This window comes from Chrysochloris asiatica, unplaced genomic scaffold, assembly GCF_000296735.1.
Source record: "Chrysochloris asiatica unplaced genomic scaffold, ChrAsi1.0 scaffold00002, whole genome shotgun sequence".
Taxonomy (NCBI): domain Eukaryota; kingdom Metazoa; phylum Chordata; class Mammalia; order Afrosoricida; family Chrysochloridae; genus Chrysochloris; species Chrysochloris asiatica.
The window spans coordinates 33118928-33143040 of NW_006408520.1; the positions used below are offsets into that span (position 1 = coordinate 33118928).

At 37.3% G+C, this 24113-nt stretch overlaps 1 protein-coding gene across 1 annotated transcript in view; it reads left to right on the forward strand.

The window, feature by feature from the left end:
• Positions 1-261: 261 nt before the first annotated feature.
• The window catches only part of SYDE2 (synapse defective 1, Rho GTPase, homolog 2 (C. elegans)), a 49016-nt gene continuing 25164 nt past the window's right edge, over positions 262-24113 (forward strand). The window contains exons 1-4 of the mRNA XM_006830996.1: positions 262-973; positions 10792-11475; positions 14766-15868; positions 20908-21034. Of these exons, the coding sequence (XP_006831059.1) occupies positions 262-973; positions 10792-11475; positions 14766-15868; positions 20908-21034 (2626 nt within the window). The remainder of the gene's footprint in view (positions 974-10791; positions 11476-14765; positions 15869-20907; positions 21035-24113) is intronic.

A 24113-nucleotide genomic window follows, 5' to 3' on the forward strand; every position in this document is an offset into this window, starting at 1 on the left:
AGTGCCTCCTTTCAGCACACCCCGCGGGGCTCTGAGGGCAGTGGAGAGGAGGAGGAGGACGACGACGAGGACGTCGCCGACTACTACGAAAACCTGCCCGGCGGCTCCCAGCCCGCGTCCGGGGCTGAGGGGGCGGAGGCGGAGTGGCGGCCCCCGCCTTCCCCGGCGGCGGGCTCCTCCCCGGGGGCGGAGGGCGGCCGTCTGGAGACGGGCAGGCTGCGGACCCAGTTGCGAGAGGCCTATTATCTGCTGATCCAGGCCATGCACGACCTGCCCCCTGACTCGGGCGCGCGGCGGCGCGGCGGGGGCTTGGCCGGTGATCACTGCTGCCCTGCGGGAGTCTGGGCTGTGGGCCAGCCGCCTTCCCCCCGCCGAGACTGGGAGCGGGGAGGCGGTGGCCGCCCTCCGCAGCAGGTGTCCCCGCCCCGGTCGCCTCCGAGGGAGTCAAGGGGAGGCCGCCTGCGGACTCCTCGGATGCGGCTGTTTCGCAGCAGAAGCCTCGAGAGCCTGCCGGCGGGTGTCAAACCGCCTCCCTTCCTGCGGTGGCCGAGCGACAGCTGGCTCAGGTGCGACACACGCGGGCACCTGGACGCTCCCCCGCCACGTGGAGACGGGATGGACGGCTGGAACCGAGGCAGCTCCACCGCCGCGGCCCCGGCCGACCTCCTGCTCCCCCAGTCCCGGGACCCCGGCCGCTCCTTGGGGAGCCCTTTCAAGGATCCTTCGGGGTCCTCCGGGCGCGGAGACGGCCAGGAGGGGCCCCCTTTCCCCAAGCCGCCCGCGGTGACAGTCAAAAAGCTGCAGAAGTGGATGTACAAAGGACGCCTGCTGTCCCTGGGAATGAAAGGTCGCGCCCGTGGGACACCCTCCAAAGTCAGCGGAGCGCAGGCAGCCTCCCCAAAGTTGGGCGCAGTAAAAGTGCAGCCAAGCCCAGCCCTATCGGTGCCTCCAGACCAGAGAATTACGCTGACAGGTAGAGTACTTGCGATCGCAGTGCTGTCCCCGAGAGCTGGGTGTTTCCTTACCAACCAGGCTTCTGCCTTCAGAAGGCACGATAGGAAGGTTTATGCAGACAGGTGCGTGAGCTGGCCAGAGTCATGTAAGTGGCAGAGAAAAGCAATTTCGAGGTTATTTAGTATGATGCCGTCATTCGAGCCCCTTTTTAAAAAAAACAGTAGCATGAGGAATTTGTGTGTTTGGGGGGGGCTGGTGGCGCAGTGATGTAGCGCTCGGCTGCTAACAGAAAGGTAGGTTTGAGTCCACTAGGCGCTCCGCGTCAGTCAAAAGATTACAGCGCTGGAAACCCTGTGGGAAAGTCCTGTAGGCTCCTTATAAGTCTGAATCTACTGGACGGCGTCGGGTTTTTGTGTTAGTTTTCAAATGTAAGAACCAGGATACCTGCGCCTCAGCCCAACAGTTAACCTTTTCTTAACTAGAAAGGGTAAGCTCGCCACACTTTTGTAGGTTTAGAGATGGGCTGTGCTGCTTTGGTTTTGATTCTTTGCGGCTCTAGGCAAATCTGTAGACTTTTGTTGGATTTGTGAATTTGAATTTGATCCAAGGTAGACTCCAGCTTCATAAACTGTCAGTTTACTCGTTATACCTTCTTTCCTTCCCTCTCTGCCAGACCTAACACACACACAGGCACACACTTAGCCAAACCATACATATAAGCTTTTAAAAAAAGGCATATATATGCCTTTCCTCCACCCATCCCACCCTCCCGGTGGAAAAAAAACAGAAAACCAATGAATTGAGTAACTTTTTTTCTGTATTGTGCAAACTCAAGGGTTTCCTCCCAAACTGCATTTAAAAAAAAAAAAAAAAGTGAATTGCCATAACGAAAATCCAATGTATTATAAAAAAAATGCAGACTTTTGAAGTTATTTGTAAATTAAAAGAAATCTTGTTTACGTTAGAAGCTAATGTTCTAAAAAGTATATCTGTTCTTATAATAGAATTTTTATGTGCATGATTTAAAATTTTCACTGAATACTGAGTTGATCATTTCTAGAAATCTCTTAACTATGTTGTAAATAAATATTCCTGGTGGCATAGTGGGTTATAGGTTGAGCTGCTAATCACAAAGTCAGCAGTTCAAATCTTCATTGGCTTCGTGGGAGAAAGATGGGGCTTTCTGCTTCCATAAAGATTTACAGCCTTGGAACCCTACAACAGGGGTCACTGTGAGTCAGAATAGACTCCATAACACCACCACCATGTTGTAAATAGCAAAAGATTTTTTTGAAAGAGGTATATAGTACCATCAAAGTTAGCCTAATACAAAATAGTTTTTGAATTGCATGTTTAAACATAAAAATTTTTAGTGAATTTGAAGACTTACAGTAGTAATTTTAAAAACATTAAATTTTAAGCTGTAGAAACATGTTCAGAGTAGCATTTTACAAATCTTACAGGATTGGATTTATAAACATTAACTTTATTTAACCAATAAACAAAAAACTGGGGGAAACAAAGTTCACAAAACTTTTAAGGACACAGTGAGGATGAATCAAATGGTTATTCTGTATGTATAAAAGAAAAAAATTACAGTTCATGCAAACTTGAAAAGTTTTCTGAAACTATCAATCCCCAATATATACCTGCCAAACATACCCCTTACGTTTAAGTATTTTTCGTGTCATAAAAGAATAAAAGAATGTGGTTAGGTACCATCTAGTTGATTCAGACTCATAGCAACCCCATGTGACAGAGTAGAACTGCCTCATAGGGTTTTCTAGTCTATAAACTTGACAGGAGCAGATCACCAGACTTGACAGTACTTTACAACAACAACAAAAATGAACTTCAGCCAATACTAAGTCTGTGTAGAACATTAGTCAGATATTTTTCTTTACCTCTGTACCATTTGATGGCTTTGAATGCTTTCAATTCTGATGTAAACATTCAAGGATTTAAAAAATAATCATAAATATAACTCCTGTAAGTTGATTTTTTCACTGGGAAAATAACTGAAAGTACTAATTTTAAAAGAGACTAAATTGAAACAATAGGATTAACTGTGTGATAGTGTACATACACTTAATCTCCTTAGGTGTATTGAAAATAGTTTGTGAACAATTGACAAAGGGAAGCCGCATGATTTTCTGGGCTGATTTCTGACTCCTACTGAAAACCACTAAAACGTTTGCTAGTACTGTACCATAATGCAGTTAGGTGTTTAGTATTCACAGATTAGCTAATTTGTTCCTAATTGAGATGCTTATTTAAGAAAACTAAAAGTCATTACACATAGTAAATATTGTCAAGTTTCTGCAAGCCTTGAATTTTTGAAGGAATCTGTACCTATTTGCCAACTATAGTTCATTACAAGTCTTTATAAATAAATTTTAATTAGCATATACTACCCAAGTATGGAGTCCTAGTATGGTGCTGTGGGCTAATGCATCAGACTACAAAGTTGTTTGAACTGCAAGATCGGTGGTTCAAGCTCACCAGCTGTTCCTTGGAAACCCTATACAGGGTCACTATGGGTGGGAATTGACTGAACAGCCCTTAAAAGAACAGCACTACCCAAGTATATTCAAAGGCCCTTGGTTGAACTCTTGTCTTTTTATTGCTTTTAAAGTTATCCTACTTTGACCTGCTACATGACTTCTGAAAGAAAAAACTGAGAGCTTGTAATGTGTTAATATTTTGTCTAAAATCTTTAGACAATTCTTTAAAGTAGTATTAACTCATTGGTATGATTTTTGCATGTTATATCTTAAAATTAATTTAACACTTACTGGAAGTACAGATTCCCATCTACTTCTACTATTTTCCCAGTTATTTATGTTGTTCAGCAAATTATTTTATACATTGGCCTTCTTTAAGTGGCATTTAATTCATAATAGGAATGTAATTCTTGATTATATTCTAATTTTAAATCTCCCTCTGAGAAATTCTGCCATTGTGGCCCTAGAGGCAAGCGCAGTTGCTTTTTTGGGGGGACAGAGTCGTGTGAGGGATAACCTTGGCATTGTTTGTGATTGAAATACTTTTGAAAACTACAAATTCAATAGAGAATATGAGAAGTATAGAGTTGATTTGAATGCCCTACATTTCTAGATAACTGGTTCTCAAGAGACATGTGACATTTGTGGTTTGAGAACTATGAAGACCACTTTCTAGACCTTTGCCACTCAAAGTGTGGTTCACAGTTCTAGAGCAGTGCTATTTAAAATTAAGGTGCATTCAAATTCCCAGGACATCATATTAAATTGCAAGTTCATGTGTGGGATTCTGCATTTTCATAAACTCATATTGTAGATTGGAGTAGTGAAGTTCTAGAGAGCTCGTGTCCTACTCATCTATGTTAATACATTTGTTAAAGCTTGGAAAAGTATTTTGCCATATTCTGATACTTGATACTTAAAGTTGTTGTTGTTAAGTACCGTGGAGTTGGTTCCGATTCATAGTGAACCTGCACAGGGTTTCCGAGGCTGTAAATCTTTATGGGAGCAGAACACCTCATCTTTCTCCAACGGAACCACTGGTAGTTTCGAACTGCTGACCTTGAGTAGTCCTCATTAAAGCTAAGTACTTGATTTCTTTCTCTTTCAGTTTTTTTAAATGTTTTATTGTGGATTATATGATAGTTTACATGGGAGAACTTTAGTTTTACATTCATTCTATCCTATATCATCTCACTGCCATGGTTCCAATCCCCTCCATGCATCATCAACCACCCAAAGGGTATATCCCAGAAACCCGCCCCCTACACTTCCCCCTCCTCCCCCCAGTTTTCGGCCCACAGTCCCTTTCCCTCTCTGGGTCCAAAGTCCCCAGTCGCTTCATCACCCCACATCATCATCACTGTCTCCATCTCAGGCATCTGTTTCTCTGGGCAGGGTCCCGCTCTTGGCTCTTCTCCATTGATGGTCCCAGAGGCCTCCGCTCCTGTCTTGGAGAATTAATCACTCCCTTCCTTGTTACAAAACTTTCCACCCTTGCATTTCCAACCCTCATAATCCGTCCTGATAAACATTATTCACTAGAGTATCACGAGTTACCCATCAGTATCTCCTTTCATCAGCTCCGCCCAGACAGATTGAATAGTACCTACTGGAGGTTCTGCCTTCTGTCATGCTCCCTAGCACCAGGTTCCCTCTTGAAAGCTTGTAAGCCAATCACTTCTTGCCTTTGTAGTCCCCCCCTCCCCATTTGAGTATCCAATGTCCAAGCTGCCCTTCTCCGTCCACTCTGTGTGTGGAGGTGTGTGTGAATGTTTTTTGCTGTGAGGATTTGTTCCCTCTTTTGAGTCACTGCTCCATAGGTATAGGTCAAGTTCATCAGACTGTATCAGCTCACTCTTTTTTTTTTCTTCTTCTTCTTTTTCCCCTCTTCTTTCCTCTCCTGGTTGAGCTCCGATCATCCAGTCATCCTGTCCAGGTCATGTGGGTCTCTTTCAGTTTTAATATGAATTTATCCTTACCAAGTTCACGATTGCTATGGGTCGAAACCTACTTAATGGCACTTAACAACAACAACAATTTGAGTGGCAAAGTGGTTGTCCTGGTAGACTTGCACTGGACTGCAACATCGGTTTGAACCATAAGTTCGGCGGTTCTAACTCACCAGTCGCTCCTTAGAAACCCTATACAGGGTCTTTATGAGTTGGAACTGACTCAGTGGCACTTAACAACATTTATGAATGATGAATTTGGGTAATTTCTTCCATATTTGGTCCCACCTTGCACTAGTAAATTATTGTGAGAATTTGGAATCTGCAAGAGAGGAGGCCATATAGGATAGTGGTTAACAGAATATATAACAGATTGTCTGTGTTTCTGATCAGGCTCTACCACTTACCAGGCTGTGACTTTGGACAAGTTACTCAGTCCTCCTCGTCCTCATTTGTAAAGTGGAGATAATGATAGTATCTATCTCCTAATGTTGCTGTGAGGATGAGTAAAGATAATCCACTTAAAGCATTTAGTACCATGTCTGGCAATTAGTTACCTGTTATTATCAAGAGAAAGGTGAGCAAGTTTTGTGAGATTGCCTGCCCCAGATCATTAGGATTCTGGATAAAGAGGGAAATGTTTAGAAGAAGCCTATGAGTACTGCCTTGAGGAGCATTGGAAATTGAATTAGAGGAAACCTCTTGAGGTGAGCTTAATCATTCTGTTCATCTTTTGTACCTCTTTCCCTTGCTCTTCCACATTACTTTTGTAGAACAGAATGCAGTCAGAATGTTTTTTCTCTTTTTTCCTGTCCCCCAAACTGGCATACAACTTTCTTTCTTAAGTGTGTTTATTTTTCATAAGAGACAGAAAAAAGAAAAAACAAAAGACAGGAAAACGGCTTCTTTCCTTTTCTCCTCTCCTTTTTGATTCATTTGCACACACACACACACACACACGCACGCACGCACACACACACACACACACACACACACGTCTCACATTTACAAGTGTACACCTAAAGCTTAAGTTTATCCTGGTCATTTCACCTGAGCTACCTGGTTTGACTCTGTAAGCAGGGTCTGCTTATGTATATACAGATATCTAATGCAGTGCTCGTATGAATGTTTTTACTTAGTTTTTTTTTTTTTTTATTGGTAGGAGAAGTAAGCAAAAGCAATGGTTTGTAAAGTAGAAACTACAATGACAAGTTGTCATAGATAAACTACATTTTCAGGGAGGGTTGAGATAGATAGTTATCTGAGAATATTTTCTGGGGCACTGTGTTTATTATGAAATAATAGTTGGGAAAACTCTTGCTTGTAGAATAAAACTATTGCTTATTCTACCCTGCTGTGTGGAATATTTTTTGGAGTAAAAAAATTTTAATTGCCACCACTACATTCTCTTACAGATTTTTAAATACAAATGACTTAAATTATAATTTGAAAATTATACCATAACATTCATAATTATAAGAAAATAAGGACTTTTTTTGCCTTGTAACATTGAATATTTTTTATATTTTCATTTGTGCCTTTAGTATGTATGAATGTATGTATGTATGTATGTATGTATGTATGTATCTGCCTGCCTGTCTGTCTGTCTGTCTATCTATCTGTAGTTGTAGTTGTTAAGTGCTTTCGAGTCAGTTCCAACTCATAGTGATTTTGTATAGGATTTTCAAGATGTAACTCTTTATAGGAGCAGAAAGCCTCATCTTTCTCCCATGGAATGGTAGTTTAAAACTGTTGTGAGATGAGCAGGCTGACTCGTAATTACTACGCTACCAGAGCGCTCTCTCTCCCCCTCTCTCTCTCTCTCTCTCTCTCTCTCTCTCTCTACATACATATACATATGGTGGTGGTTACATGTGCCGTGGAGTTGGTTCCGACTCATAGCCCCTGTACAGGGTTTCCAAGGCTATAAATCTTTACAGGAGTAGAAAGCCTCATCTTTCTCCCACGGAACAGCTAGTAGTTTTGAACTGCTGACTTTGCGGTTTGCATCCAGTTTCATAACCACTACACTACCAGAGCTCCATATATATTTATATATGTGTGTGTATATATATATATATATATATGTCATTCGAGTCTAACAGTAAGCTTATAAAACTTTGCTAATAGGTTTAAGTGTTAATTTTAGCATAAAAGGGGAGAGAATTGCAATTAACTTTTCATTTCTTTATAACTTACATTCTATTTAGTTAACTTAGATAAAAACTAAATATTTAAAATGATTCATAAATGAGCATTTAAGTAAAATTTACTGGCCTTGATAATGTGTTGCTTATATTTAATTTTAATAACTAAGTAAATTTGACTTTTACCAGAAATTATAATATAGCTGTTCATAGCTGAATGTAAACTTCATCATGTATTTTGAGACATTTGGCAATAACATTCAGACTATATACATTTCAAGTTTCTGTAGTATATAATTCTATTAAAATAGTTGATGTGGGTTTCACAAGTATATTATTTTAATATCATATTTCCATCAAATGCTTGTATCGATAGAAGTATCAGCTTGATTACATATGGGATACTAGTAGTAGCTCTATTTTCCGCATTGCAATTCCTTGGAATAAAATACAAGTGGTAGCATGGTTAAGAAATCATTTATAGTATATGTAAAAGGAGTTTGGACTCAAAACAATATGCTTACTTATATAAGATTTTGAATGTTGTGAGAGCTTTCTGAGAAAAAGATAAATTAAGATGTGGCTCATAGCCATCATGAGTATTTTTATAATTTTCCTTCAAACTTAAAATTATATCAAAATTTGCATAATACTTAGTGAAAGGCTGAAATACTACTATTAAATGACATATGCTTTTGGCACAAATGTAAAATAGGGCACTGGATGAAAGATGAGGTTATTAAAACCCTGTAAGCCCCAGTGATTCCTGAGTATGTTCATTTTCAGTTCTTAATTTTAAGTTTAAAGGAGACAAGCCCCAAAACAGACTCTTGATTCTTCAGGTTTTCCTTAATCAAATTAAAGTAATTCAATTCAAATTATTTGTTGAATATTTGTTTTATATTTCTATATTAAATACTGGGAGGGTGGAGGAGGGCAGTAGTGGTGGCCCAAGTGTACTACTACAAACTTTGTAATCCTAAATTTATTTTGAATGTTGGCTTTTCCATTCATTAGCTAAGTGATCTTCCTGACTTGACTTTACTGAATAGTACTTTATTGTTTTCATAGATTTTTGAACATTATATCATTTTTACAGATAGCCACCCTAAAAGGTAAGCTGGGTTGATATTACCTCCATGTTCAGGTAGACCTCTTGTCCTACTGTTAGTGGCTAACATGGATTGGGGGAGAGGGCTAACAGTATGGATTTTAGGGTTGTTGTTCAGTGCTATTGAGTGGTTCCAAATCATAGTGACCCTGTTCAGGCTTTCCAAGGCTGTAAATCTTTGCAGAAGCAGAAAGTCTCATCTTTCTCCAGTCGAGTGACTGATAGACTTAAAGTGCTGATCTTGTGGATCACAGTCCAGTGCTTATCCTATGGAGCCACCACACTCCAGGAATTTAGGATTGGACAGGTGTAAGTTTGAATCCTAGGCCTCAAACATATTACCAATATTCTTCTATGCGCATGAAGATAATTGTGCCTGTCTCATAGGATTGATGTGGGGACTAAATGAAGATACCTGTTACCCTTTGGCATCGAGTTGATTCCCATTCTCCTGGAAGAAAGCCTAGCTGTATGCTTACTGTGAGACAGTATACTGGGTTCCAGAAGGGGGCCAGGGAATTTTCAAGGGTAACATTAGCTCTTTGAGTTTTGCCCTTGGTATTTAGAACTTAAACATTGTATAAGATGTTATAGTACTATATAGTTAGAAAATAAATGTTATGTTGAAATTTTAGTACAGAAAGTCCCTGGTTTATGAAATTCCTCTGACTTAAGTGCAACTCCTGTTGTTGTTATTGATGTTAAATGCTGTCAAGTCGGTTCTGACTCCTAGCAACCCTATATAGTGTTTCCATGGAGCACCTGGTGGGTTTGAACCACAGACCTTGTTCACAGTCCATTGCTTATCCTGTAGCACCACAGGTCTCCAAGCACAACTCAAGCACAACTCAATGCTGTTGGTAAGTGCCATCAAGTCAGTTCCAACTCATAACATCCTTGTATAGGGTTTCTGAAGAGGGGGCTGGTGGGTTTGAACTGCTGACCCGTGGTTAGCAGGCCAGTGCTTATATTGCTGTACCACACCAGGACTTCAGCACAACTCCTACTTGCCCTTTAATGTTTTGTAAATTCACCCTCACTTTGAAACTGTTGTTGTTGTTAAGTACTGTGGAGTTGGTTCTGACTCATAGTGACCCTCCACAGGGTTTCTGAGGCTGTAAATCTTTACGGGAGCATAAAGCCTTATCTTTCTCCCGTGGAATCGCTGGTAGTTTCGAACTGCTGACCTTGAGATTGGCAGCCCGACTCGTAACCACTGCGCTACCAGAGCTCCTTTAAACTGTTGAATGTGATTCACAGCAAAGTCTTCCTCGCAATCACCTTCACTTGATGCACATGCAGCTTTTACATCATTAAGAAGGCTTCAAGCCTTTCATGCACAAGTAAGCACTGTAGTACTTGTCTTAATTACAAATTTTACTTAAAGACACACTGAGGAATAGAGCTTGTTCCTAACCCAGGGACTGTTTGTAATCAGTAAAACCTACTTTTTCAAAAGGTTATTCAAGTTAATCTTTGTGTGAAGAAGTTGGAATATTACTTGTGTTTTCTAATGGCTTATTGCTTCTTGTAATAGTGAGTTGAAAATTATTCAAGCATTAATTAAAGGCATGCTTACTTACAAAGCACTTTAAGTAAGTAAGCTTTTAATAAAGTATATTTTGCTTAGGGTAAGGCTTTATTAGCAGTGTAAACAAGAAAACCAAATCATTGCTGTCGTATCAATTCCTCATCGTAGCAGCCGTATAGAACAGAGTAGAACTTCTCCATGTGGTTTCCAACGTTTTAGACATGATGGAAGCAGGCCACCACAACTTTCTCCCAGTGGTGGATTTGAACCATCACCCTTTTGTTTAGCAACTGAGAGCTTAACCACTGCGCCACCAGGGCTCCTTGGCTAGCACTATGGCTTTTATAAAAGCAGTTTCAGAGTTTGTATACTTTTTCTTAGAATTCTTATTATATATGCTAATAGTTTGATTTCTGAAAATCATGAATAATATTTAGATGAATGAAATCCAAAATATCTCTGGTTCAATTTTAGTCTCTGAATGTGATTACTACTACTTTTCTTTTTTAAAGAAATACTTTTATAGCTAGTCTGAAGTGATCCATTTTTCTGGTATACCAGGCATTATATTCTACCTGTTTTTCTTCTCTGATAGATTTATTTGAAAATGTATATGAGTCTTCCGTGAAGAGAGGAGAACTTGAAGATTTGAAGGATAATATTGAACTCAGAGGTCATAAGCCACAAAACAGCATCACTGTTTCAAAGAAACGTAATTGGCTGTATCAAAGTACTCTGAGATCTCTTAGTCTGGAGGAAGGAAATAAAAAATATCAAGATACAACCCATTTGCCCACTTTATCTGTGTCTCTGCCCAACCATCAGCGATCACAAACATTTCTCAGATCATCTGAAGAATATTGCACATATGTGGTGTGCAATGCTACAAACTCTTCATTATCCAGAAACTCTTCTGTAGACTGTAATGAAGAGAATGATGCAGATGATGAAGGAGAAATATGGTACAACCCCATTCCTGAGGATGATGATCTCACCCCTAGTTTTGGAGAGACAAACCCTGCTGTTTTGAAACTTCCTGCTCTCAGTTTGAGAGTATTGGCTGGAAGTGATGTGACCAAAGCAGAGCAGCTCGCTGAAGACTTGCTGTACTCCTCCGAATACACAGATGATGTTCTGGCCACACAGTCAGATGAAATCAATCCTGTAACCTCCATACTTTCCTCGGAATTTGGGCAGCAGTATAAGCAAAGGCTTGGACACAAGACACAAGAAGGTATGATGATGGAGGACAGTCCCGTGTTAAGATCTCCCCTTGCAGGTAAAGATGGTCATATACCTGCCTTTATTTTTCCTTCCAATTTTGAATTCTTTAGCAGTAGCTTCAGCTAAATAATGCATTTAAGATGTCTGTTGTCTCAATGTCCTTTTCCTTAAAAAATAAGTTTATTTTTACAAATATAAAGAAAACATAAAAAGTTTTATAAACATTATATAGTTGGTGATGTAATTATTCCTATCACAAACTTTGTTTTATAATCAACTGCTTTGGTGTGCTGATCCTTTGAAGAAATACTTTTCTTTTAGTTGAAAGAATGGAATTATGAGGAATAGAAGACACATGTACTGTTTTTAAATTGTATTTTGCTTCATTCATTTATTTGTACTTGGCCAGGCCATAGCTGAGAACGTTGTATTTGCATTACTTTGCTTAGCCTCTGTCCAGGTTTCCTCATGGTCAAAGAAAAGGAAGATGAGAAAAAGAAATGAGATAAAAATAAAGACCTTGCAAATACCTACTATAATTGTATGGAAAGGAGATAATTGAAGTTTGATGTATATTAAGTTGGATCATATAAAATTGTCATATTCAGCCATTTTTGATTGGCAAAACATGGTTCAACCTAATGGTTTTATTTTTCCTTAATTGCCATTGAGTTTCTTTTGTGCTTCCTTTTTTTTTTTCATATTTAGTCCCAAATACACTACCCAGCACTCAGAGCATAAGGCATGCTTTAGTTGCAAGTATTAAATGTTGAACAGAAAGCAGTTCTATTTAATTTTAAGTTACAGAATTTCAAGTGATGTAGACTATTTAAAAAGGTAGATTGTAGCAGTATGCTTTTTGTGCATTACCTATGTTGCTTAGGTTTTGCTGCTTACATAGGAGAAACTTACTTCCAACCTCAGGTACCTACATCTCTGCCTGAGGACTTTTTCAGACGTCTCAGGAGTACCCCTCAACTAATGGTTTACTCCTAGGAGCCTGTATATGACTACCCCAGCCACCTTATCCCTTGAATAGGATAATTCTGAGGCAAGTATTCTATGTTGTTTCCCTGAGTTTCCTCCTGAGGTTAAGCTCCAGTGGCCCGTAGTGGTAGCAGGCTTGATAATTTACGTTTGACTGGCTACATTCCTTTCCCTGTGTTTCCTCACTTCCTTGCTAGTGCTTCTATACTTTGTAGATAAACTACTTGCATTTAATCCTTTTCTTAGGATGTTGGAGTATGGAGTAAATATTATATTGTTGAAATAAAATGCAAGTTATTCAGTAGTGTGTACTGTATGATGTCAATTTTGAAAGAAACACTGAAAAACTATATTTAAAATATTAACTTTAAAAAGAAGCACTATAGAGTGTTTTAAATCAGTAAGCTAGTAGAATTGCACGATGATTTGTGGTACAAGGGAATGCTTTGTTCAGTTTATCAAACACTGAAGCCCAGCAGGCATACTTCTCTATAAAGAAACCACTTCTTGTCATTAGGACAAAAAAAAGGGGTGTGGAGGAATATTAATACTTTAAAGAAGGTCATTTAATTTAATGTCTGAAATGAATAAAAGTATTTTTTTCATTTTAATTGTGAAATGTAGAGATAAAAATGCTAAGTAGATTAGCTTCTGACATTAGGGGTCACTAGGGATCTTTCTATATAAGGAATAGTTAGAATATGAAAAATTAGTTTAATTTCACATCTTTGGAATATTACTAGATTTTTCTTTAAAGTAACGGTTTAAATTTATATAATGCTAGATTTAGAAAATACTTTCATTTTGTATTAGTTTAAGGAATTACTAGAAACAAGTTCAAATTTTAAAATGAAATTGATTAGTATGTATATATTTTTAAACTGAATTGAACTATTTAACTTCTTTAAAAAATAGGTTTTTTAGATGAAATAAGAAAAAATTAAGGTGTTTTTGATGAAGGCTTCCACAGCATTTTAAGTTCTGATTTCACAATTTCAATGTAAGTTGGTCATTGACTCTCATTAACCATCTTCACAGTGTGTGAACATTCTCACTGTCTGCATTCTGGTTGTTCCATTTGAACTGTTTTACTTTTTAGTATGTACGAACAGAGAAATGTTTAGAAATATGAATAGGCTTATATGTTGTTGTTAAGTGCTTTCAACTTGGTTCTGACTCGTAGCGACCCTGTATAGGGTTTCCAAGAAGCAGCTGGAAGGTTTGAACTGCTGACCTCGTGGTTAGCAGTCCAGTGCTTTATCCACACCAGGACTGAAAGTGTCGTAGTTAAAAACATCGGTTCTCAAGCTTGTGCCTGTGGTTTCTCCTGGATAGTGGGGGTATTTAATGGTATCTAACTCAAAAGGTTGTTACATGCTAAGTAACTCAGGGAATGTTGGCTGGTATTATTATTATTACTATTTTTACCATAGTATTTATAGTGGTTATTCTCTGGGTAATGTGATTTAGACCACTATTTACTCTATTTGTACTTCTTTGTATTTAAGGATTTTTTTTTTTTTTTTTTTTTTTTTACAACAGGCCTGAAATATTTTGACATTCAGAAAAGAATAAAGCTATTCTGTGTAGAGAAATATTCAAAAGTATTTGAAGACTTCACTCTTTGTGAAAACAGAAATATTTTGAAAATTATTTATACCTTTGTCCTGATGTTTAATATATTGAAATTGTAAGGAAAGGCTTTAGTTTAACTTCCTTGAAATTCTAGGAAATTATTGTATATAAATAATATAAGAAATAAAATATCAAACACTTTTGAAATTTGTTTAATTCAACTTATGATAGTAATTTGTTAGTTGATTGACTAGAATTCAAGCTTTATAATTTTCAGTGATAGACACTCATAGCTAAGAAGGGATTCTTAGCTGTCAAAATTATAAACTTGCTTTTTTAACTTTTAATCAGCATTCTTTTGAGATAAAATTGAATTCTTAGAATGATAATAAGTATCGATGAAACACTTATATTAGTATAGGATTTCTGGTTGAAGGCAATATTTAAAAATAGTATTTCATTTTTATTCTGATGACTTCTGTTTGTTTATAAAGAACATCCTTGCTGAGGTATATTGGAGTGGAGAAGACTTCAGATGACCTTGTATTATCCTTCCTCAGAATCTTCAGCATAGAGAAATGGATGAAGAGGGAGATGGTTCTTTTCATTATTCATTGTTTGGAGGTCCTTCTTAGTCTGCTTAAACCACATATCTTTTTCCCTTGAAATGAGCTGGGGTGAATTTCTGCCCCTGTGAGAACTGTTTAATTGATGGTATGAAAGCAAAAGAAGGAATAAAAACATATCACTTAGTAATAATCCTTTTTTTTGTTTTGTTTTAAGGTCCTAAGATCCTAGGTGCTACAAATAAGACTGACTTGGGAATTACAGAATCATCTTCTCCAAACCCTAGCCCTGTCAAAAAAAGTGGTTCAAGTAATTGGTCTTTTCCAGATAAAATAAAATCTCCACGAACCGTGAGGAAACTTTCCATGAAAATGAAAAAGTTGCCAGAATTTAGCCGAAAGCTGAGTGCTAAAGGAAACTTGAATTATATAAACAGTCCAGATAATACTCCTTCTGTGTCTAAATGTAGCTATCAAGAAATTCGCCATACTGTCATTCTACCTTCTGGAAACACAACCACAGCTGCTAAGAGGAATGTTATAAGCCGTTACCATCTTGATACCAGTGTATCTTCACAGCACAGCTATCAGAAGAAAACCTCTGTGCATTCTAAGTATTCTTGCAAAGGTGGTTACCTCAGTGATGGAGATTCACCTGAACTTATAACTAAATCCAGCAAACACGGATCTGAAAACAAATTTGGAAAAGGAAAAGAAATGATTCCAAATAGTTGTTGCAAAAATGAAATAGACATTGATGCTTTTAGACATTATAGCTTTTCTGACCAACCTAAGTGTTCACAGTACATATCTGGACTCATGAGTGTGCATTTCTATGGAGCTGAGGATTTAAAGCCACCCCGGATAGATTCAAAAAATGTCTTTTGTGCAATTCAGGTAGACTCGGTAAACAAAGCAAGGACAGCTTTGCTCACATGTCGGACAACCTTTTTAGACATGGATCACACTTTCAACATAGAAATTGAAAATGCACAGCATTTGAAATTAGTAGTATTCAGTTGGGAACCCACGCCAAAGAAAAATCGAGTGTGTTGTCATGGGACAGTTGTTCTCCCCACCTTATTCAGAGTGACGAAGACACATCAGCTGGCAGTCAAGCTTGAACCAAGAGGTCTTATTTATGTGAAAGTGACTCTTTTGGAACAGTGGGAGAATTCTCTTCATGGACTAGATATAAATCGTGAACCAGTAATATTTGGGGTTGCTATTCAAAAAGTTGTAGAGAAAGAAAATGTAGGGCTGATGGTGCCACTGCTGATACAGAAGTGCATTATGGAAATTGAAAAGAGAGGTTGTCAGGTAGTGTTTCACTTGGTTTTTCTACTCCCTCATTTATATAATTTATTTATTTATAGTAAGATTTGGAGGAAGGAATTCAAGGTAAAAAACATACAACAAACCTAAACAGTTCAGCCATTTTTATTCTTGGTTTTCTTCCGTTAATGCATAAGGTATAATTCATAATCTGTGCTGTCATTGATTGAGAATGTGCTGTATTTATTGTGAGGCAGAGCTGCACGGGCCTTATACCTGTTTGTCAGAGTTGTGTGGAAATGTCATTCCTAGGAAAAGCCAGAGCTGATAACACAGACTAATTCATTTCTGGAGTGTTTCTGCATAGTTTGCCATTCCTATACTGGAAAATTTCAAGAGTGAATATTGTAGTCACACCATTATTCCATGCTACCACTTAGATTATTCTTTCTGTTACCTTTAGGATAGCACAAAGGTTGAGGAGAGGCCCTACTAATAATGGTAAATGTTCATGTGAAAAAAAACCTCCATATACTAATTAGGGTTAGGCTTGTGGTTTAGCAATTGTCTTGTGTGCACTTTTCTTGTACGCATTTATCATAGTGGGGTTTTTTCTGTGTTGACTTTTTCAGTGTGCTTTTTTCTTGGAACCACAAATAACACATCTCTTTCTCTTTTTCCTTTTAAATAAGGAGGGAAAGGTAACCTATTAAAGCAAATAAAATACCTGGTGTTATTTGTTACAATATAGGTAAATGATAACCAGTTAACAGATTTTATCTTTATTTTTATTGATGCATGTGGACTCTGATAATGAGAAACAGCTTTTAACAGGGTAATATTCTGAAAGATGAATAATTGTTTATCCTCATTATGTGGCACAGCTAGACCTAAAAATCATTGTAGTCTGAAGTATTTCTGCTATAGAAGTTTTAGAATTTAAAACATTGGTTAAAAAGATAAAAGATATTGAGAATAAATGTCTGAAGCATTTATCTCTTTATAAAAAGGAATTTAAAGTAACTCAGTTTAAAATTAATATGGAAACTATAGAAACAGCATATGTAAGTGGTTTTGTGCATTAAGGTGGAGAAGAACTGGACTCTGGTTTCTTCTCTATTATTAATTTTCTGTGTGATATTGGGCAAACCACATAACCTATTTGGGTTTTACTTGCTTTTATCTGTAAAAATAGATAAAGTAGCTTCCTGAGCTAAGAGGAAGGACATGTAACTTCTAACTTAGATATATGTTCTATCAAGTCAGCTTATATTGTCTTTGTGGAAGTAAGACCTTTTAGTTTCAAGTCCAACTTTTGACCAAATTGGTTTATGATTTCTCTGTGTTTACCTCTGTTCTTCTCAGGCAGCTTATCAAAAGCTCAGAAACCAGGCAGACTTTAAAGCCTATTATTAAACAGAAACTTTTATAATTGAATATTAAAATAAGTAACTAAAGTTGACTATATGCTTATAGCTTATTTTCCAAAATAGTTTTTAAAAAGCAAGTGTGTAAGATTGTTGTAACTTATTTGAAAGTGCCAAGAAAATATTTTGAGTGATGCTTTTTATTTTTGTACTTAAAGTTTGTTATTGTTGTTGTTAGTGCTGTTGTTGAGTTGGTTCCAACAATAATAACCCTGTGTAGGGTTTCTGAGGAGCGACTAGTGAGTTTGAACCTCCTGCCTTGCAGCTCATACCGACCTTGCTGTTCAGTGCTTATCCTTTAGTGCCATACCAGGACTCTATACTTAAACGGTTTAAAAAGATTCAATTAATAATGGATTATTCCCTGTGAACTAAAAAGTCATTTTTACATTGTGCATTTGGAACAGTACTTTTGAATGACCTGTTTGCTTTTGTTTTTTTTGCTATCCCACCTCCTACCACCCACCACAATACACTCAGGCTGGTTTATTGTGCCTGCATTTTACAGACTGGCCTGCTGTTTAAAAGAAACCCTACTGACGCAATGGTTAAGTGCTTGATTGCTAACCATTGGTTGGTGGTTTGGAAGCCAAGCAGCCACTTTGCAAGAGAAATATGTGGCCATCTGTTTCTATAAAGATTACAGCCTTAAGAATCCTATGAGGCAGTTTACTCTGTCATATGGGGTCACTGCGAGGTGGGATCACAGCACCCAACAACAGTACTGTTGAAATTTTGCTTACATTTACTTTTTTTTCACTGTGCAAATTAAGTTTTGATAGGTTAAAACAGAAATAATTTATGTCATGGACCGTTCCATCTAATAAAAGCTTTGAATATTACTACACACATTCTCTGCTTCCAGTGGGAAAAATTACTACAGAGATTATACTGCTGGTCCATCTGATAAGAGTAGGCATCAATCATGTACTGTAAGCATTCGAATCAAGAAGTCAGCCTTCAATATAGTTGTATTAGATCTTCCATTTATTGTTATCTTTTCAAAATCATTTTTGTAATTTAAACTCTTTAGTTTAACATGTTCCATTAATATATTGTTGTTGTTATTAAGTGCCATTGAGTTGGTTCCGACTCATAGAGACTCTGTATAGGGTTTCAGAGGAGCGACTCACCTACTACTAGAGTAATAAACACTTGTTTTTACTACTGGACTCACCTTCTCAAGTTCAAGGGGAAACATCTGTTTTTCTTAGTGTGATGGGTTTGGGGGAACACTTAAGGGTCACTCTTTTGAAGGTGCAGTGCTGCAGGATAATGCACTGGACCATAAGGTTGGTTGGAACTGCAAGGTCGGCGGTTCAAACTCACTAGCTCTTTGGAAACCCTATGCAGGGTCACTATGCATTGGAACTGACTTGGTGGCGCTTACGAACACCATACCATTTAGATTCTTCTAATGTGGCGCTGTAGCTTAATGCGTTGGACTGCAAAGTTGGATTGAACCACCAGATCAGCAGTTTAAGCTTACCAGCTGCTCCTCGGAAACCCTATACAGTGTCGCTATTGGTCACAACAGACTCGAGGGCACTTAAAAACAACAAGAACAGTGTGGTAGCAAGGAGCCTTGGTGGCATAGTGGGGTTACTCATTGGGCTGCTAAACCCAAGATCAGCAGTTTGAACCCACCAGCTGTTCCATGGGAGAAAGATGAAGCTGTCTCCTCCTGTAAAGAATTATAATCTCTGAAGCCCCGGGGAGCAGTTCTGCTCTGCCCTTTAGAGCCACTATTAGTTGGAACTGACTAAATGACAATGTATTTAATGTGATAGCATTTCCTTTGAACCTGTTTAATACTTAAGCTTCATTTTTTTGGAGCATCTCCAGTTTTGCTATGTCTTTCTTGAGATGTTGTGGCTAGAATAGCAAGCACATGGTATTCTCAATACACTATAACTTTCAATAAAGTAGGAAATTGGAATTTTCTTCTAATTGCATTCCTTGTTTTCCCATTTTATGTTGATCCTCTGGAATATAGCAGCACCTTGCATTATCATCTCTTAGAAATAGTTATTTACTATTTTTTCAGTTAATACTTAATAGCTTATCATCTAAAATATTTTGGATCATATTTTCCTGTATCTGTTATTGACGTTTTTCCTTCCTGAGACCTGCCTGCCACTTGCCTAAATTCCTATGCTGCTTATTTAAGTCATATAACCGTCTTCTGTACTATATTCTACCTCTTAGTTGTTTAATGACTTAAAAGAACTTAGGGTCATAGGTGGTAGTGGTTTGCCGTTGAGTCAGTTCCAACTTACAGTGACCCTGTACAGGGTTTCCAAGGCTGTGAATCTTTATAGGAGCAGAAAGCCTCATCTTTCTCCTGAGGAGTGGCTGGAGGATTCCAACTACTGACCTTGAGCGTTAGCAGCCCAACACATAATCACTACACTACCAGAGTTCCTTTTAGTGTCATAAGTAAACAAAAATTTCATTGTGCACTCTGCCCTCTAGATCAGTTATGACATTATAAAGTGAATTATTTTAAAATTCAAATCCTGGGTATATCCATTGCTTGTTTTGGCTTTTTTTGAACCCAAATAATTTCTTTATTCATAATGAAAATTAGTTTAGTGCAAGCTGATTGAGATTTCTAAACAGTGTTTGATGTGGAAATATGATGACAGCCACTTATTTTCCTTAATTTTCTTGAAAGTTTATTCTTTCAAAGAACTTTGATAGATTTAATCAGGCAGTTTTCTCCTTAAAGAGACCAGGTTAGCTCTCCATCCAGGAACTGATAGTGAACTTAAGTCCTAGTAACAGTATGAACTATTTAAAAAACAAATGTATTCAATGTACATTGAGGTTGGATGGGTATGTGTGTGTATCCACTTTACATAAATTTGAACTAGAGATTTTACTTTGCCTTTAATATATTTAATAAAATTCCTTCATCACTTTATAATCAATTGATTTTAAAAGTTAAAAACAAAACACCAACTTAGGTTTGCTTTTATTTCTTCATGAATATCTAATTTTTCTGAAATGATTGTTGTTAAAGTGTTGTCAAGTTGATTCTGACTCATAGCAACCCTGTATAGGATTTCTGAGGAATGACTGGTGGGTTTAAACCGCTGACCTTGAAGTTCAAACTGATCTTGTGGTCCATTGCATTATCCTGCAGTGCCACACCAGGAATGATAGCTTTATATAAATAGAATGCTAGGATCTTCTTTCAATTATATATGTATTTTATAGATAAACTGAGTTTTAAAGAGTTTAAATAACCAAATGAGAAGTGCTGGAGTGGAGAGCTTTAAGACTTCAAGACCCCTAATCTAACCACTATACTGTACCACTGCAGTATAGAATAAAAGGGCAAGTTTAAGGATGAGTTCCTGGGCTATGGAGATATTGGCTGAGCATATAAAATGAAAAGGAAGGAATTGTTTCTTTACTTAAGATAGCCAACATATAAAAATAGTATATTGTCAGAATTTAAATGTCAGAATTTAATTATTAAACCAATTAAAATAGTCTACAGTGAAATTTAAACAGCTGTGTTTGAGGTATTTTTAATTAAATGCAATCAGAACATAACTAGATTTTGCCAAGGTCATGTGGTTTGTACATGGGATACTATTCTTTCTCTTTATCTAATTTATCAAAATGTGGCAATAATTTTATTTCTAGGTAGTAGGCCTGTATCGATTATGTGGTTCAGCAGCAGTCAAGAAAGAACTTCGAGAGGCTTTTGAGAAGGATAGCAAAGCTGTTGGTCTGTGTGAAAACCAGTACCCAGATATAAATGTAATAACAGGTAATTAATAGATTTTATTTTATATACTCATTTTGGGAAGATAACATCTACAGGAAAGGAACTTAACTATATTTTGTAATCTAAAATAATTTGGTTTATTCTGTATTTTTCCTTTCACAGATAACTACTTTATTATTTTATGTGGGGATATGTTAAAATATATTCTCTACCTTCAGACAGTCAGAAAAAGGTTGGGGGATGTAAGACCTACACTGAATTGCCTGTAGTAGCAAGCATAAAGAAAGGGTGTAAATAACATATCATAGAAGATCAGTTTGACTGGAGCCTAGGTAATGTAAAAGGTGTTGACTATCTGGTTTGGTCGTTTAGATTTACTTAAAGGGAAAAGAGGGTCTAGTAAAGATTTTTGAGCGAGGGAGCAAAATGACCAGAGTTGGGCTTCTGGAATATAATCTGGTAATTTACTGTGATGGATTGAAATTGGAACAGATCAGAGTCCCAGCAAAAAGGTAGAGACACCTCTTTTAGTTTTCCTTGGTACATCAATTTAGTCTTCTTGTACCTCAAATTCAAAGTATGTGAAACTCAATTCATAGTCTTTATTTTCCACTAAAAGCATAATTCTCCTCCCAACTGTCTTATTTCTGCTAAACATCATGGCACTATTTTCCCAAGTAAATTTGTGGCAGAAGTAGGAAAGGGAAGAAAGGTAAAGAAAGACAAAAATTACTTTGAGTTTGAGACCTGTTTGATTGTCAAGCAAACTTGCTCATCTGTCCTTAAGGAAAGGATGCGTTGAATTTGAGATGTCTCTTATTCACCGAGGGAGCCCTTATGGTGTAATGGGTTAAGTATTGGGCTGCTAAGTGCACCGTTGGTGGTTCACGCCAACCAGCTGCTCCATGGAAGTAAGATGAGGCTGTCTGTCCCATCAAGATTTATATTCTTGGAAACCATAAAGAGTAGTTTTACACTGTTTTTACAGGGTTGCTATGAGTCAGAATGAACTCGATGGCCCTGGGGTGGTTTTGTTTTGTTTTTTCTTATTCACTCAGACGATATTTTAGCACTGGAAATACATTTCTAGTGTCCCTGAGAGATTAAGATGGAAAATGGCAATTTGAGGGTCATTGGCCTATAGGAGTTCCCTGGTGGTGCAAGCATTTGTACTTGTGTCTCTGTGGGGTTAATGCGCCAGACTGCAAAGGTGTTTGAACTGCAAGGTTGGCAGTTCAAGCTCTCCAGCCGTTCCTTGGAAACCCTATATAGGGTCGCTTTGGGTTGGAACTGACTTGACGGCACTTAACAACAACAATTTAACCAAAAGATTAGAGGTTTGAACTCACCCCGTGGCAATGTGGAAAAAAGACCTGCTGATCTGCTTCCATAAAGATTGCAGCCAAGAAAACCCAATGGAGCTCAGCTCTATCTGTGCCACGTATGGCTGCCGTGAGTTAGAATCAACTCAGTGGCAATGGGGTTTTATTAAACCAATTAAAATAGTCTACAGTGAAATTTATATTTAAACAGCTGTGTTTGAGGTATTTTTGATTAAATGCAGTCAGAATATAACTAGATTTTGCCAAGGTCATGTGGCTTGTACATAGTATACTATAGTTTCTCTTTATCTAATTTATCAAAATGTGGCTGTAATTTTATTTCTAGGGAGCAGGACTGTATCAGTTATGTGGTTCAGCAGCAGTCAAAAAAGAACTCTGTGTTGTTAAGTGCTGTTAAGTTGGTTCTGACTCTAGAGAGACCCCATAATAGGGTTTCCAAAGAGCAGCTGGTGGGTTTGAACCTCTGCCATTGAGATAGGCAGTCCATTGTTTATCCTACAGTACCACACCAGGACGTTACCCATCATCTAGCTTCCATAATTCCCACATGAATAAACTTACACCTCACATTTACTCCTCCCCAACCTGGATTATTTTGAGGCCAATCCCAGACTTCGTATCATTTCATCTGTAATACTAAAGTGTAATGTATCAGTGTTGTTAAGTGCCATAGAGTCAATTTCAACCCATAGCAACCCTGTATAGGGTTTCCGAGAAAGGCCTGGTGAGTTTGAACCATAGATCTTCGGGTTAAGTGCTTATCCTACAACGCCACATAGATCTATGTATTTTGATAATTTTTTCTCCTTTTGCCATCCACTGCCATTTTTTTCTTGCTGTAATTGTATTTATCTCTTCTTATTGTTTTCTTGTTGTACATACAATTAAACATCTGTGTGGAAGTTTGATGAAGGTTCAATTTGTACATATTTGAGATTTTTGTTATTGATATCCATAAAGCTTACTTTTAAGATTAAACCTTTCCAAATAATTGAGATTCTCAATCTCTGAACAGTGACTGACTGTATTTTCAAAGATTATTTAATATACAGTCTTAGACAACCAAAACTTTTGTAACAAGAAGTTTAATTCTAAGAGAAAATAAATGAAGGCACTTTTCTTGAATATAAATTTTAGAAAATCAAAAATAACGTTCACCTTTATTTTTTATAAAGGAAGGAAGGTACTTAATTTCCATAAAAAGATATGTTTTTCCTTATTAATATTAATATGTAATTAACACAATTAGTGAAGGACCTATTTTATGAATATATTAATGAGAAGTTTTATAATAGCAATTCTCAGGACAGTACACTATATAAAACTAAATGAAAGTAGATTTTTGTCTTGGTAAAGCTTTATCTTGGAAATAAAAATATGTCAAATGTATAAATGATAAAGATGAAATGGTATGATTTTAATTGATTATTTACTGTTAATAGAGAGTCCTTAGTTTGGAAATTAGCAGCATGTGCAGAATATATAAGCAACAGGTCAATGAATGTTAAATTTCTAACTTTTTTTAAAAATGGGCATTTTCTGTAATTTATGATTATGTACTTATTGGCTCCCTACTTTTTTTACTATTCCATTTCAGTAATGGAAAGAACCTAGAACTATTTTCTGTCTTGATAAAAAGCCAGTAGAATGATTTAAGATTTGTCTGAGAAATATCTTTGGAATTACAATAAATTATGCACAAGTTCCCATAGTAGCTCAAAATAAAGGTTATAGTTGATTTGGGAAATTGGCCAATAATGATGTTGCCTCATGTATAT